Here is a 17,026-nt window from a genome sequence, read left to right as displayed (position 1 = left end):
CTGGATTCACACTTCCACTGTCTCCACAGTTTGTTTCCTCACTGTCCTCATACGAGAGGCAAAACATCCTCAAAGGACATTCTCCTGAGTCCATCGAGGCCTGTTATGAGGCTTCTAGAAAGGCGTTTTGAAGTCAGGTGAGCTTCAAAACTATTAGAAGCTTGTCTAGCAAAGCAGATTAAATGTGTACATGATGATTAAGACAAACAGTGTTTAAGCTATTTCTCCAAACAAGTTAGCCTTCATCTATTCACAGTGGAGCCTGTGGTCTGTTATCAGACATGTGGCTTGGGCCTAAAATGAAGCCTGCTGTGTGGAAGGCAACTTGCGCTTGTAGTTCACTTGGCCTTTAAACCAAGACTTTTCAACTTCGGTGCAAGTGTCATTGGTAACCTTACCTTCTGAGTAAGTAAATAACTGAATTACATTTCTGTAAGAACTGTTTTATTACTGTGGCACTTTGATAAAGCGACAAAGACTCTGTGTACTTTATGCTAGGATACTTCTCTTCATGTGGATATCTTTGAGAGCAAACTTAACTCCCTCATGTAAGTGCCTGTTCAGACCTTAAAAAATAAAATTGAAAGCCAAATATTTTCATGGTCACTTGCATGTTGTAATCTGGAACTAATTCCAAGAGATATTGAGAACAGACTGTATTTAACCAGCCTCAGATTGTGCAACCATGTATAATAAACAAGAGACGTAACGAGCTGCTATTTGAATTATTAAAATAGCTGTATTCTCGCTAAGCCCTGGGTTGTCTTTGTTAAGGGGGAGGGATATTGAAAACCCTCGGAGCTCTGCCCTGTGTGACCAGAGTGTGGGGCCTTGTGTGGAAGGAGAACCCTGGGAGCTGAGGGAGGCGATGATAGCTGAAGTGATGTGTTATATTAAAAATAATAGTGGGTGTAGATTCCCTTCAACTTAGGTAGATAAAGATGTTAAGTAACAGCAGTGAAATCTATTAATGATCTGGGCTGTGCTGAGTTCCTGTTTCTTTGCCTTGAGCATCTTGCAGTTGCAGAGGAGTTGGGGGTGACTTAAACCCCAAGCTATGAGCATTTATACCCACTCTCCCTGAGCTATAATGTGCACTGTATGGTTTAGGTTGAATCCCAGGGCTCAGTCAAGACGCAGTATCTTTGAAAAAAACAAAGATTCCGTAATTCCTCATTTTTAAAAAAATAGAACTCTTCCCTTGTGTTTAAGCCTGAGAGGGGGATAAGATGGCCCAGCTTTCCCACCTAGCACCTCCGCCACACGCGGGAGGGAACAGGGCACGTTTCGAGCTCTTCCCCCTCGGCCGCTTCACAAGGAGGGTTCGTTGGCGCAGGCGGCGCCGCCTCCCGCCGCGCGGCCGCCATTTCCCGGCGCCCCTCCCCCGGCGCCGCGCGCGGCTGCGCGGGGCCGCTGACGCGCTCGGGCCGCGCCGGCGCCGCCGCTGCCCTCGGTGCCGATGCGGCGGGGCGCGTGGCGGCTCCCGCGCCTCGCGGCGCTCGCGCTGCGCCGCCCCGGCGCCCCCCGCCCGCCGCCCGCTGCCGCCGGGGCCTCCACGGCGGCCGGCGGCGGCTCGCGCGCCCCCGACACCTCCCTCTTCGTGCCCGTGCCGCTGAAGGCCGCCGAGGCCGCGCCCGGCCCGGACGTGGGCGCCGAGCTCACGCGGCCGCTCGACAAGGGTGAGCGCGGCCGTTGGCGGCGGCGGGTCGCGCTGCGCGGGTTTCCGCGGCCTCCCGCCGCTCCGGCTGGGGCCGGGCGAGCCGCGGGGTTCGTGTCCGCGCTGCTCCTTCCCCATCCCCTCGGCGCGAGCAGCCGTGTTCAGCTAGCCGAGCCTGGAGGCCCTTTTTAACGATCCGTCCAAGAAACGGGTTCTTGCTTTGCTCCCACGCTTGCTTTGGATCCCAGACATAGAGGGATGAAAACGCCTTTTATTACATGCTTTCACAATCAAGTGTTCAGTTTGGGCTGTCGCCAGGTAAAGGAAGCATGAGAAAATGATCTCAAGTTGTTTAGAGCCCCCAAGAACTCTCCTAAAAAGCCTGAGAGCCAGGAGGGAAAATCATTGGAAAGACTAAAACTACAACACTTTCACCCGAGGCTTGTGAGGAACACCAACCATGGGGGCAGCGTGGTGCTCCGCTGCCTGGTGGCCGGCAACGCTCTGTGCGTGGCTAGTAGTAATTTTGTATTCTGAACCCCCACAGTAATGTTTAAAAGCGAAGTTAATGAGACCTTCCTTAGCAAATGCCGCTTTTGAAAAAACATAAAATTCCCTTTCTTGGAATTTCCTTCAGGGCGTTCTGGCCGTAACACTGAATCACGCAACAACTTGTTTTTGTGTTATTTTGATTGAAGTTAGCATGTCGAATTCCATTGTTCGATACTGAACTAAAATCAGGAAATGAAGGTTTGTCAGATGAGTATTTACAAGGTTTCTCACTACAGCTTTTAAGGAAACACTGTTTCTTTTAGAGGTGTGCCAAATTCCAGCCCAAACCATCTCATTAGCTTTATTTTGGTGAGATGCAGTGGTCAGAATATCTCGAGCTAGTCAGATGCTGTCGCAGCCTTGCAGTTTTGCAGGGCTGCTTTTACAGAAGCCTTTATAACAAATGTGCTGCCTGACTGCATGAGTTCACAGCTGCATCTTGAAGCTCTCTTGTGATTTTGGAGGAAATGTATCATGGAGAGGTGGTGTTTGCTTGTAATTTGGGGGTATCAAGTGGGTCGTAACCCACTAGTTACTGTAATTAGCAGGTGCTTTGTTTCTGAGATTCGCTTACGGAGAGTACTCCAAAATGTGTCTTTTCTGTGCGTTTCATCGCATTTGCGTTGCCTTTTGTTGCTTTTACTTTGTACAGTTATATCAGTAAGACTGGTACATGCTTCCATAATCTTTATCCCTCGGCCTGAATGTTACTGCAGCAGCTGGCAGCACAAGTGAGGTCTGTTTTGGATGCAGGTCTCCAGGTATGGAGGCCATGCATTAACCCTTCTTTGATAAAAATGAACAGATAAAAGGCCCTTATGCCAGATCGGCACTTTGAACTGTGCAGCTTCGTGATGCGGCTCTTGATTTGGAGCCCTGGTGGTCAGTTTGCCACGTTACCCCTCCAGGGACCTGTCCTTCAGCTCTGCAGAGAAAGACCTGGGCATCATGGTGGACAAGCTGACCATGAGGCAGCAGTGTGCCCTCGTGGCCAAGAAGGCCAATGGGATCCTGGGGTGCATTAAGAAGAGCGTCTCCAGCAGGTTGAGGGAGGTGATCCTGCCCCTCTACTCAGCCCTGGTGAGGCCGCATCTGGAGTATTGTGTCCAGTTCTGGGCTCCACAGTACAAGAGGGATGTGGAGCTGCTGGAGAGAGTCCAGCACAGGGCCACAAGGATGGTCAGGGGCCTGGAACATCTGCCCTATGAGGAGAGGCTGAGGGAGCTGGGCCTGTTCAGCTGGAGAAGAGAAGGCTGAGAGGGGACCTGAGCAGTGTCTATAAGTACCTCAAGGGAGGCAGTGAGGAGGATGATGCTGGCCTCTTTTCACTGGTGGCCACCGACAGAACTAGAGGAAACGTCCGGAAACAGAAACACCAAAAGTTCCACAGGAACTTAAGGAAAAATTTCTTACCAGTGAGGGTGCCAGAGCCCTGGAACAGGCTGCCCAGAGAGGTTGTGGAGTCTCCTTCTCTGGAGATCTTCCAAACCCGCTTGGACGCAGTCCTGTGCCACGTGCTCTAGGTGACCCTGCGTGTGCAGGGGTTTGGACTAGGTGACCTCTAGAGGTCCCTTCCAACCTTAAGCATTCTGTCATTCCTGCCGAGGAGCTCGAGCTGTCGTCAGCTCCTTTTTCAGGAGCAGGGTGTGCTCAAGGAAACGGGCTAGTGCTGGATGCGCAAAGGCCCTTGGATTGGACACCAGAAGTCTTCGAATAATTCCAGAGGAATTTTAAAATAAAGCACTCGAACTGCCCCAATGGGAGTGTGTGACCGGACGAATGGCCTGCAAATGGGGTTGAAGCTAAGTGCTCGTGATGCGCTGGAAGCTCACTGCGTAGTTTCTGAACCTGCTGCAGTGTCACGACACCTTTTTATACTGAGCTTGAAAAAAATCCTACAGAGAAGTCAAAGCAGTTAGGGAGTTAAGAGCTAAAACCGTGTTCTAAAATGAAAAAAAGGTTAACGAGAAATCTGAGAACAGGAATAATTGATAAGAAAAGATAACGGTGGAAGTAGAACACGTCTCCAGGGTAGGCACCCCGATTGCAGGCTCAGTTTATAGAAATAGGTGCTGCTGCAAGCAGTTGATTAAAGCTAACGTGGGCTAGGATGCACCTTATTGACAAGGCAATCAATTGTGCTTAGGAAGGAGGGCGGCCTTGAATGTTTAGGGCTGTGATGGTCTTAAGGCCACGCTGCCTAGGATAGTAACAAATATTCCAGCATTGACCTTTTCCTCCTGCAGAAAGGCTGGCGGGTGGTGAATTTAGATGTGTGGTTGATGTTGTGTTAACTGCTACCGTGTTTTATGCTTTCCAGTCTTTCCAAAGCTCTTGTGTAAGAAACATTTAACTCCGTAAATTCTTTTAATGCAATGTCTTCCAGTGTCTCTCTGCTTTCAGCCCCTTAAAACATTTTCTAATACACATAGGGAGGCAGTCCCACGATTTTCATAGAAAGGGAGGCGATCCCATAATTGCAGGAGTTGCAAAAAGTTGGGGAAATCCCAAGGGGAGGTTTCTGTCTGGAGGCAGAGGCTTTGAGATCATCACTCGTTTTACAAAGTGGTCAGAAAAACTGTGTGTGGGAGAAGTGCTTAGGGGAGGAATTTATTAATAACTCGATAACCAAAGATTCTGTGCAGACTGACTTGCCACGTGGTAAAATATGAAGAGAGTCTGTTAAGTCACTTTCTCCTCACCTTTATTTAAGCTGGGAAAGAGGAAGATAATGTGTCTGGTTTGCCTGCTCCTTCTGGAGATTGTGGCTTGCAAACAGTAAGGAGGACAGATCCAGTAAAAGCTTTCGCTGAGTGACAGGAGGAGGTTTCACTTTCACATTGAAGCCTGCTCTTTACTGGTAGGTACAGGTAAAAAACAAACAAAAAACACCCCCGAGGTTAACCTACCTCTGATTTGTAACAAGTTAGTTGCAGGTTAACTTACATTTCCCGACCTAGGAACAGGAAAAACAGGGAGAGTCTCATCTCAGGTACTACACTGGAATAACCCGATTTTACTGCTACTTTTTAAAATTGCACCTTCCACTGTAAATTCAAATATTGCTTGTAGTTAAACTAGTGAGGAATCATTCGAGTCTCCTCATCATGGCAGAGGTTTCCTCTCTAAGGTAAAGAAACTGTAAGCCGTGATCTCCAGCTGCGTTTGAGTTATTTTTGAGAAAAACTAAACTCGATAACTCAGAAATGTTGTTCTTTTTCTTGCAGGTGAAGTTCTGAAAAACTTGAATAAATTTTACAAAAGAAAAGAAATCCAGAGATTAGGAGCAGAAAATGGATTGGATGGTGAGCAGACGGCTTTCTAAGAGGGCATCATTTTCTAAAAAAAAAAGTGCAACCTGTTTTTATTGCTGTGGGCATCCCCCACACCCTCCTCCCTGCTTCCCAGGGTACCCCGTGCTCTGCAGGATGAACGTGCCCTGCAAACGGCCTTGGATTTCTTTGGCTTTTAGTGGCCTGTTCTTTTTTTCTACCTTGTAACTCAACCTTGTTCGGGCACTTTAAGACTCCCGTTAAGTACATTGAGAAACATTTTCATCCAGAGCCTTTATTCATATATGGCATTAGGTAGATCTGCTTTTTTGAGGTCAAATAACCTTTATTTCTATTATCTCATGTTAAGGAATATTTTTTTAATAAACTACTCACAGTTTTTGATAGGTATTTGCAAATACAATTTTTTGATCTCAGTCATGTCTGATTTGCTTTCTCTTACAGCTCGCCTTTTTCACCAGGCATTTATAAGCTTTAGGAAATATATCATGGAATCCAACTCTGTGAGTGCTGATTTGCATATTATTCTCAATGATATATGCTGTGATGCAGGCAAGTATCAGGAGTGCTTGTAAAATAAAATGTGTGTTTTCTGAATTTCTTTGTTTCTGAGTTCTATACTTAACTATCTTCCTATTTACCTTTCCACCATACTATAATAGAGATTAAAAAGTCATTCTGCTTTGTCTTTGGAAACATTTGTGTCCAGTCTATGAAGATTTCTGTCTTTAAAACTTCTAAACTAAGCAAGTCGAAGCCTGTTGTTTTATATTGTCTGTTCATTGCCGAAATGAAAATTACTGTTCTATATATTCCTCTCTCAAAAAATTTGGTAGTCACTAGGGGGCACTTTAAGAGCATTCTCTTGTCTAGGTTAATCTTGTATCTGCATATTTACATATCTATGAGTATTATATCCTTTAAGTTTGCATGTATAGGAGTATAAAGGGTGGTTGCTTGTGTTAGTAACTTCTAAGTGAGCTCAGCTTGTAATTAGTGATAACTAAGTTACTACAGAATGTAAGTTCTTAAATATTTTTTGATTTATTCCATACTAATTTACAAAGAAAAAGAAATGACTGATTGTTTGGAGGGCTGGATAATAACATTTGTTAGATCTGGGTATTATTTGTGATGCTGTGAAAGCTGGACAGTGAATATACAGACCTTCAAACACAAAGCATGCCAACTTTCTCATAAGAATCTGTCTTCTAGGTCACGTGGATGATCTCTTTCCATTTTTCCTGAGACATGCTAAGCAGATTTTTCCAATGCTGGATTGTATGGATGATTTGCGCAAGATCAGTGACTTGAGATTGCCACCCAACTGGTCAGTGTGTGTTAGTGGCTGCCGTGTTTTCTTTCCTTACTGAGGACTTCAGCCTCATGTTCTGTATCTTCCACTTAATATATTCATTTGGTTTTACAATAAGTTGTCTCAGAAATTCTTGTTTTTTGTTGCAAGATATGCTGCAAAGTTGTCTTGTGGCTGTATCTGCTTGGGAAATAGTACATCAGAACACGAAAAAAGAAAACAGTAATGAAAAATCCTTCTGCACACATTATGTATCAGTTTCACTCTACATCTTAAAAAGCATCATACGATTTAGAAAATGAATATATAAGACATGATAGCCTCTTTTTACTGGATCTATTTAAGAAGTTAAGTCTTCTGTTTTTACCACCATTTAAATGCCTATTGATATGGAAATGTTTAAAATAATTTGGGCTTTCACCTAACTTCGTATCCAGAATGCCAGATTAAATATATATCCTTTTTTTTTTTTTAATATATTTTTAGGTATCCAGAAGCAAGGGCTATTCAAAGAAAGATAATATTCCACTCTGGTCCTACAAACAGTGGCAAAACTTATCATGCTATCCAGAGATTTTTATCAGCAAAATCAGGAATATACTGTGGTCCACTAAAACTTCTGGCTCATGAAATCTTCCAAAAGAGTAATGATGCTGTCAGTATGTTATATTACTTACCTGCATCCTTAGTGTTGGGATGGTTTCCCTGGGTTTGCCTAAGCTGTGCTGTTAGCTTTTTCCATGCAGAAGCCTTTCCTTCAGCTTGTACTCAAGTAATTACCCTTGCTTAACCCTCCTTCTCCTTCTACTGCAATGTTTAAATTATACCTTATATATAATAATAACGTTCTACAGCTTCAGAGGTGTGAGTCAGTGAACACCAGAGCCCTGTTATTTCGGGTCCCAAGGGGAAGCTTTCATTAATACTGTCTTTTGCCTCCAGCATTTTTTTAAAGCTTTTCATTGCTGTGTTTCCATTTGCACAGAACCAAGCCAGTTGTAGAGCACCACAATAGCACACCGTGTTTCAATTATCATGCGTTAACACACACAATCTGTAGGATTTATCAGAGGGTCTTTGCTTCGAGCCTCTTTTCTGGCTGTGCTTTTGATGGTCCCCTTGCAGGAAGGAGGGAGAGGAAGAGGTGGAGCTGACACTAGTTACAAATATATCACACTGTTACAATGGTGCTTGGTCTGACAGAGCTTACAGCTAGCATGACACCTGTGTCAGCAGGCTGGGTAGCTGCTCTCTGGGCACCTACTCTTACACAGTTCTAAAAGATGCCTTAAGAAACCTTCCCCCACACACTTTGCAAGGGGGATTCTGTTATATTTAAAAACCTTAACGTGTGTTTTCTGATTTTCTGACCTGCAGAACGTGCCGTGTGACTTGGTGACGGGAGAGGAGCGGGTGTATGCCAATGAGGATGCCAGACAAGCTGCACATATTGCTTGTACCATTGAAATGTGCAGCACAAATACGCCTTGTACGTATACATAATTGTTTCATCACATCACCCTTATCTTTACACATGTTGCTGCTAACCAAGTGGCTGAGTTATACCTTTTCTCACTCTCTTGAACAGTTCCTGAAATAGGTTAGAACGGTTTTAATAAAACCTAGATCATCTCAGATTAGCTTTTTGATGGTAGGTAATTAACTTGATTTGAGTAACCTTGTGGAAAGCCTCTGAGATGTTCCTTTCTATGTAGTACTGCTATTCTAGATTTCTTCCATGGAGCATAACTTCTTTGTGTGGTTGCTTTTAAGATGAAGTCGCTGTGATTGATGAAATTCAGATGATCAGAGATCCTGCTAGAGGGTGGGCTTGGACAAGAGCCCTGCTAGGTAAGCTACAGAAGTCAGTATTTCGATAAGTGCTTATGATGTATGATGCAAAATAAAAGCAAGTGTTGTTTCTTCATTACTAAGGCCTCCTCATAGCAAGTTAGAGGGGTGCTCTGCCTGAAGAGAGTTCTCTGCATGGCAGCAAGTTCCCTGTCGTGTTTTGCATGAGGAATAGTTTTGAAAATTGTATTGTCTAGGTTTTGCAGATGCGTTTTCCTGGTTTTGTTTCCATGTTTAGTACAGAGTCTCTGTGTTGTTAGACTGCTCTCCTTTCACATTGAGAATTTTCTAGAAGTATGTTTTTTGTGCAATTAAAACTACACATTTTCGGTAACTATTAACAATGTTTGGAGTTGCTGTGTATGTAACATTTTGCCTTTTATTTCCTTTCATCTTGTTCAGGGCTCTGTGCAGAAGAAATCCATGTGTGTGGAGAAGCTGCTGCTATTGAGCTGGTGACAGAGCTCATGTTCACTACCGGGGAGGAGGTTGAGGTAGGATTTTTAATTCTCCAGTGTTACACACGGAACATGAGGTGATTCCTATCGGAAAACTAAATACAAGCTTTGGTTTGGGGTATTACTGGTGGAAGCTGCTCCTGCGGGGATTTGTTCTTTTAAAATGTTGCTCAGTTCCTGCCCATCAAAGGAGACACTGCAAAGTTGATGTGGGTGGTGGGTGGTTTCCCTTTTGTTGTCTTTGGTCACAGTGTTTTATTTGAAAAAGACAACTGCTCTGCTGCCTTCCCTCCAGGGAACACTACAGCTGTTGAGTGACTTCCTTTACAGTTCTGTACTGCCTGGAATGCATAAAACCCTCAGTTTGCTTGGTTTACTCTGCTTTTGTTCTCTGTGTGGTGAGGAAAGATGTAAAAGTGCTAATACCACCAGGAGAAAGTGATTGAAATGCCTCTCCAACCCAACCTTACAGTCAAAAAAATCAGTTTCCTGGCGGGGGAAAAAAATCTAAAGATTGTTCGATAATAAACAATCATAATTTGGGGAGTGCAACCTACATGATTTCCAGATGAATTCTCATTCTTCGTGGCACTCCTCACTCTAAAGAAGGCCAGTTGCATCATTCAAGTGACCAAAGTAGTGAAAACTGGCTCCCCCTTCTCCCTAGAATTGCTCTGACTATACAATAGCCTGTATACCTTTTTCTCTTGGATCTGGTTTATGTGTAAGAACATAGTCTGCCACTTACTGAAAAGCCTTGTAGTTCTCACCTTGGGAAATGCTGCAGGTATGTGGTTCTAACTGCACGAGTACAATCCCTTCAGGACTGCAACCCTTGGTGTTGCAGTCGGTCGTGATTTTAAGTACATTAGGAGAAATTTTGTGTGAATTTTACTTTTTTTTTTTAAAAAAAGTCTCACCTTCCACAACTGCTATTTAATTCAAGGTCCGAAACTACGAGAGACTCACTCCTCTTACGGTGTTGGATTATGCCTTAGAATCTCTGGATAACCTCCGGCCAGGGGACTGCATTGTCTGCTTCAGTAAGAATGACATTTATTCTGTCAGCCGACAGATTGAAGCCAGGGGATTAGAATGTGCTGTCATATATGGCAGTCTGCCACCAGGTAAAGGGATCCTCCTATGCATATATGTCCCTATATTATGAGAATTTTCGGGTTTTGGCTTATTTCTTAGAGAAGCTTTTTAAAAGAATGCACTGCAAATTTTCCCAGGATATAGGGTTTTATATATTATCCAATATACATAATAAGCATTATTTATTTTATTATATATTTTTATTTTATATATATATATATATTTCCTCAATCTATAATTAAACTATAAGGGCAGCAGGTTTAGAGAGCTGTTGTCTTTATATTGTAAGACGAATCCACTGTATGAAATATTTGTCACTCTGTTTAAGGGACAAAACTTGAACAGGCAAAGAAATTCAACGATCCTGCTGATCCGTGCAAAATTCTAGTTGCTACAGACGCGATTGGAATGGGCCTCAATTTGTAAGTACTCCAAGGAGGTTATGGCCTGCTTATTTTTGGTGTGATTAATTCTGCATTAATTTCTTCCCTTGTTTCCCCCCAGTTTCACTCATTTGTCTAGATGTCTTTTACGTCTGGAGAACATTGCACACACTTTAATTTTGAAGTAGTAATCAGTTTGGGTAGATTTGCTTTAATTCTAAAGCAGATTCTAAGAGCTGAGTAACTAATTTAGCCTAATTCTTTATGAGATCAAGCACTGTCTCTGTGCTTTCAGAATAACTGTTTCTTGCATTTCTGAAATGTAGGGTTTTGTATTTCAGGTGTATAAAAAGAATAATTTTTAACTCTATAATGAAGCCAAGTACCAATGAAAAGGGAGAGAAGGAAATAGATTTAATTACAACCTCTCAGGCTCTCCAAATCTCGGGTAGAGCCGGCCGTTTCGGCTCATCCTTCAAGCAAGGAGAAGTCACTACAATGCATCGGGATGACCTCCCGCAGCTGAAGGACATTTTGAGTGAGACTGTGCAGCCCGTGAAGGTGAGAGCTTAGTACTCCATTTGTACAGGTGCATTTTGGAGCTATGGTACTCTGTCCTGATCCAAAATTAGTACTGTGTCTGTTTACAGTTCTGTTACAAAAATTGACTGTGTCATGCCCGAGCGAATTTGATATAAGGTACGCTTGGAGGCTCTCTGGGGCTTCCAGTATTTTAATTTCTATTGAAGCTGGTCTTCTAAGAATCGAAAGATGAAATATGGAAGTCATTAAATTCCAGGGAAGTGTTCTGAATAAATTGGACCTTGTAAGGAACTTTTGTTTCTTGCATTTTATCCTTCTAGATTTTGTTTCTTCTTCTACACTAACTCAAAGACATTGAGGATTAATGACAAATCTCTTCATTTTCCCTTTAGGCAGCTGGCCTACATCCTACTGCTGAACAGATAGAAATGTTTGCTTATCATCTCCCTGATGCCACTCTCTCCAATCTAATTGTAAGAATGATTTTAAAAAAGAACTTTTGGTTTAAAAATGGAGCTCACTTACAGGTGCTACTTTCCTACAGGCACACGCTCATTAAGGATCTCTGTGTATCTGTTAGGAATCAGATTGTTCTTTCTATTGCAGCTCTGTTCACAAATACATTTAGAACGATGACCTTTTATTCATGTTGTATTAAATTGGAAAGCCTTCAATGAGTGCAAATGTGTGTAGATGTGTTGAAGAGTATTTGATGCAACAGTATCATTTGCTCTCTTCTGTATTTTAAACATATGCTCTTTGATCTACGGTTGAAGGCCCTAGAAAGTGAAATTTTGATAACTTAGTGTGAAAATTCTGGGAAAACTGAGCTCATCATGTCAGACTTCTGTCTGTCCAAGAGCTGCTTGTTTTTAACCTGGTTCTCTGGATTTTATGGGAAATCAGTGTTTGCTTAAATGAGAGAAACAGATCTGCTACTTGAACCCATGGGTACCTGGGACTGGCGAGAGAGTCTTTGGAATTGCTTAAATATTTTAAAGTAGAAATTAAACTTCCAAGACCATATTAAAAATAATGTGGTGGTTAATCATCTTGGAACTTGTAACAGCTTTCATTGATTCGAATGCATGTTATAGTTCTTTGATGTCTTGTTACTTAAGAATGTGTATGGTTGCTAACCTCTAGGTGAAAGATGATGCACAGAGACATCGTGGAAGACGTTGCTGTAGAGGGATAGCACACCTTTAAACTTTTTAGAATTTCCATAAGATTAAAATTGTGTCAGTATTGGTCTCCTAAGTATTCAGGCACACATTTAATTAAGTTCAGGGCTTCTTTAAGGATCACATATACACTAGGGAGAATTAATTTGGGAGGCCCTTAAAATTCCCTCATGCCATGTGCAGTGACATCTGTTACTTTGCCAAGGCTTGCAGGTTTCAGGTATTCTCTGAATGCCTTTATTGCAACACCTTATTGATCTCGTCATTTCTAGCTTCCTAAAATAAATCCGTTCTGAAGGTTGACCTAAAAATAACTCAATTATTGAATTTTATACTGCAAAGAGAGCTGCTTTTTTTTTTTTTTTTTTTGCTTGTGATAAGAGACAAACCTGGAACAAGTTTTAAGCTTAGAAGTAGCTGTCTCTTATGATGGTGTTCTTTGTAGCTAAAATGCTTCTAGAATACTGCACTGCATACTTAGACTGATTGAATAGACTAATTGAAAATGCTTAGATAAAGCATAAAGTTTGGCCCCCCGCATCGGTAGTAACATCCTCTTCATTTGCTTCTGATGTTTTCACAGGATATTTTTGTGAGCCTCTCGCAAGTCGATGGACTGTACTTTGTCTGCAATATTGATGACTTTAAATTTCTAGCAGATATGATTCAGCACATTCCACTAAATTTGCGATCACGATATGTTTTCTGCACTGCACCCTTAAACAGAAAGGAGCCTTTTGTGTGCACAACGTTGTTGAAGGTCAGTTATTTCTTGCTCTTCAGAAAATGTGGCATTTATCTTGGTCTAAGTGGATCTTGATACAGTGAGGCTACATCTAGTTGTTAAATTTATAATGGGTTTGGCCATTAGATCATTTGAGAGCATTTTTAAAAAGTTCAAAGACAGAAGTACAAAGTAGATGGATTTTTATTTCTAATATTTGGAGCTGAAGCTGTTCAGGTCTGAGATTCAATTCTCATTTTGAGATATAAGTTAAAATTTGGAAGCTTTTTTGCTGTTTGCCTCAGAATCCCATTGCCATCCTTGGAAGAGGGAAATTGCTAATTGCTTTTATCAATTTAACTTTCTGCACTAAAATTTTCTAAAACGAATCCTTAATCCAAGGGTTTTAGCTTGTCAACAAAGTAGAACGTGGGCTTGAATATGGTTGCTGGTGTTACGAGTACACAGAATTAAAACTGCCCATGAAACAGTGCTGTAATTTACTCTGAATTACACTGGTATTCATGCCTGGATGAACTGTTCTGCACTGTACCCCCGGAGTGATTATTTTGAGGAATTTGTAGTCAGCTGACTTCAGTTTTGCAGGATTAAGACTTTTGTTCAGGACTGTTACTTTGTTGCACACTATCATCTCCGGCCTCTCTTAAACTAAATTAAACACTTTTATTAAAACGTTGTAAAAATGACACTGCCTTGTTGCCCTCATGTCACAGATGTTTGATAGACCTGTGCTTTTCAAAAATAACTAAGATCTGTCTTTAAAAACTAAATGACCCATTTAAAGCTTTTAGAAATTGTGCTTCATTAAAAAATGCTTGGCACTGAGGTCTGAAGCGATGAAGGTGCAGGAGAGGCTTAACCTCTGTCACAGGGAGTTACTGGTAAAGGCCTATGTGAATTTAGGCCCCATTTTATGCTGGAAAAAATCTCTGATAGTAGCCATTTAGAAACTAATTACTCTGTCATTAATATTTCTGAAAATAATTAAAGATTTATCTGTTAGTGAAAGAGTTGAGATGTTTAGGTTTTGGGCTGATTTCTATTACAAAATTAATCTCTTTTTTTTGTTTGCTAATAGTGCATTTGCGAAGTGGAGCAACAAATATTAAATATCACTTTCTCAACTCAGGAGATTCTGAAATAAGACAGGTGGCAGAACAGGAGTAGGAGAAGCAAAGGTAGTTTGTCTAATTCCCTAGGCGAAAGGGGCTGCCTTCAAAGTCGTGTTTTTCTGGATAGCTGCAGACTCTGTTGCTCTGTGTGTGGCCCATGGACAAATTGTGCTACTGAGACCCAGGAAAGGCGACATGATGCCTGTGCTGAGGAATTAAGCAGGAGAATAAGTGACATTTATGTTCCATAAAATGAAGGAAATGTTTTCTGGAGATTTCTATGCATATAGACTTGAAGAAATTTAATTCACTGACGTTTCATTAGGTTGATCAATAGTTTCTTCAGGAATAAACTGGCCTAAAAACAATGCATCTAAGAGCAGACTCTTCAAAATCAGTCCTGTGCTGTAAGGCTTGAAGGTAGCCTTTCCTACCGTGTGGGAACCCATGAAGCTCCTGTCCTTGCTAACTGCAGCCTCCCTGGATGTGCTTGTTTTGCAGTTTGCAAGGCAGTTCAGCAGGAATGAGCCCCTGACGTTTGACTGGCTCTGCCGCCACACCAAGTGGCCTTTAGGCCCTCCAAAGAACATCAAGGAACTCATGCACCTCGAAGCCGTTCATGACGTTTTTGACCTCTATCTGTGGTTAAGGTATTGCCTTCATGCTTGGGAGCTGTTTTAATTTTCCCCATGTGTTTCTGACTTAGAAAAGTAGCATCTCCCAACCAGTATGGATGGGGGTGCAGAACAGCCTCCTTTAGCAGATCTAGAAACAAGGGGCCTCTGGCTGGAACAGCTGAAATGCCATTTAAAATACATGTTGCATAGGACAAACGCTGTAATAATGTAGTTCGAACGGTTTATATCTGGCATTTGTCCCAGTCATCAGTCCTGTGGTGGAAAGGTTTAATTGTTTGCTGTTCTCTCTTACCCCCCTTCAGTTACCGCTTCATGGATATGTTTCCTGATGCTGCCCTTGTAAGGGATATTCAGAAGAAACTCGACGACATTATACAAATTGGGGTCTGCAACATCACAAAGCTGATCCGAGCTTCGCAACCCACTGCTGCTTCTGGAGCAACACTAACCACGTCCGAAGAATTTCCCCCGTCCAGGACTAAGAGGGATCCCGGGCTCGCATCAGACCTCCAGGGTGCAAAACCCCCAGGGCAACCCCTTAAATCCGTGGAGGCTCCGGGAGAGAGAAGAGGAAAGAGCTTGAAAGCCCACAGATCCGCGAGGCGGGAGGATCTGCGAATCCATGGACATGGATCCCTTGCCGACAGATTGCTGCGCGAGGGACTGCTGACACAAGAGATGCTGAGGCAGCTGCAGAGCGAGTGGCAGGGCCAGCACAGGAATGGCAGATACGGCCCTAGTTCAAAGAGAGTAGATCAGAATAGTTCAAAGGAAATGGGGAAAAAGAAAAAATAGAATCCGTGTCCTCATTCTGCTTAGTTTTTATTCATAAAATAAAAGCCCTCTTTTAATAACTTCATTGGCATTTCATGGTTACGCTGTTGCAGATCCTTGATGGTTTGTCTTCTCTCGTGACCAGATCAGTGAAGCAAATACTGGAAGAGAAGGACTCGTGTTTCCCAGCCAGCTGTGCGCTGCTGTGGCAGTGTTCAGCGCAAGTGAACGGCGCCATGTGAACATTTGCACGTAATACCTTCCTGCAAGATATCCTTGCAGCGCTAATAAAGGTCAGATCTTTCACTAGTAACGAATTAGTGCTCATTCCACCCCTTCCCAAAGGGCAGAGTTTAACAGATAGTGAACAGGGAACGAACAAACTGGCGGGAAGTGAGGTTAGAGTGGTAGTAGCAGTCGTGTGGCTGCAACCTTTGCGTCCTGTGGAGAAGTGAAAGGAGACAAGAAGCATTTGTGTTAGTGTTTAGTGGCACGATGGAATTGTGATCATAGGGACGTTTGGGTCAATTCCAGTTCTGTCATCTGAAGGTAATTAGTAAAGAAAAACAAGACCTTTCCTTGCTCTTTAAATGGTTTTCCTTCTCCTAGAAAATCCTCATCACGTGGATTCAGGCGAATCATTCAGGTTTCTCAGATACTGTTACTCCTCAATACTCACCCTTTGGTTTCCTACCAGTGACTCTGTTACCTTATAAGCTGGAATGTAAAGCAAGGAAACATTTACCTGTGATAACTGAATTTTAAGTTCAAAAATATTGAACTTAACCTTGTTTAACAATTTTAAGTTACATCTTTATGGGTTGATGCTTGTGACCTGGCTGTTCTCACCTGTTCATTTTACGGTGCTTAGCACAAATGTACCTGCTCAGCACGTGGAGGGAGCCTGAATTTGTTGGAGCTAAGTTCTTGGCAAACCCACTTCTTTGGGTGTTTCTGATATAGGATGCTGAATCATGTCAATGCACCACCAGGCTGTACGTGTTCCATACACGTGCAGATGCTCTGGAGCCAAATGTAGACATTGTATTGAGTGGAAGCAACTCTAACATTTGCCTTTGATCTCCCCCTGGATCGTGGAGTGGAAAGAATTGGATGCTGAAACTGTTGTGCTAACTCACCCAGATGGGTTTTGGCAGTGGGATATGTTGCTGTGGCTGCATTAAGGAGGCCCTGTGTGTAGCCACCGTGGTTGCTTACAGCAGCCTGCAGATACTGCTTGTGTTAGTGCAAAACTACGTGGAATTTCACCGCATTGAATATCTCACTGTCTAAAATGGTCAGACACACCTCTGCAGACTGAAATATCCTTCCCTTCCTCATAGCACCAGTACTTTAAGCTGCTCCTTAGAACCATCCTGCAGCACTTTGAACACCTTGAATTCTTAGCACCTGTTTTCAGTGC

The 17,026-nt window shown here is 42.7% G+C and overlaps 1 protein-coding gene across 2 annotated transcripts; it reads left to right on the top strand.

The window, feature by feature from the left end:
• Positions 1 to 1,459: 1,459 nt before the first annotated feature.
• SUPV3L1 (Suv3 like RNA helicase) lies at positions 1,460 to 15,683 on the top strand. 2 transcript variants are annotated; one of them, XM_088525500.1, is made up of 15 exons: positions 1,460 to 1,679; positions 5,437 to 5,514; positions 5,947 to 6,054; positions 6,718 to 6,832; positions 7,304 to 7,472; positions 8,195 to 8,306; positions 8,591 to 8,668; positions 9,071 to 9,162; positions 10,073 to 10,253; positions 10,553 to 10,646; positions 10,949 to 11,168; positions 11,543 to 11,623; positions 12,918 to 13,094; positions 14,693 to 14,841; positions 15,132 to 15,683. In XM_088525500.1, exons 1-15 carry the CDS (start codon positions 1,460 to 1,462, stop codon positions 15,622 to 15,624), a joined length of 2,367 nt encoding a protein of 788 aa, XP_088381626.1. In that variant the 3' UTR covers positions 15,625 to 15,683. The 2 variants fall into 2 exon arrangements, with proteins under 2 accessions (XP_088381626.1, XP_088381634.1); XM_088525508.1 differs by lacking the exons at positions 1,460 to 1,679; positions 5,437 to 5,514 and having other exon boundaries at positions 5,968 to 6,005.
• Positions 15,684 to 17,026: the final 1,343 nt, after the last annotated feature.

The sequence above is a fragment of the Tinamus guttatus genome, unplaced genomic scaffold, assembly GCF_059628265.1.
Source record: "Tinamus guttatus ecotype Peru unplaced genomic scaffold, ASM5962826v1 Tinamus_guttatus_pri_ptg000023l, whole genome shotgun sequence".
NCBI classification, from domain to species: Eukaryota; Metazoa; Chordata; class Aves; order Tinamiformes; family Tinamidae; genus Tinamus; species Tinamus guttatus.
The sequence above is the reverse complement of the archived record's forward strand: the minus strand, read 5'-3'. Positions and strand labels throughout refer to the sequence as shown.

Excerpts from the sequence above, each read along its gene's own strand:
- SUPV3L1 (XM_088525500.1), top strand. The coding sequence starts at position 1,460 with ATGCGGCGGGGCGCGTGGCGGCTCCCGCGCCTCGCGGCGCTCGCGCTG. Across the intron at positions 10,647-10,948 it reads ATTGGAATGGGCCTCAATTT|GTGTATAAAAAGAATAATTT; the intron begins GTAAGTACTCCA and ends TTTGTATTTCAG. Across the intron at positions 13,095-14,692 it reads TGTGCACAACGTTGTTGAAG|TTTGCAAGGCAGTTCAGCAG; the intron begins GTCAGTTATTTC and ends CTTGTTTTGCAG.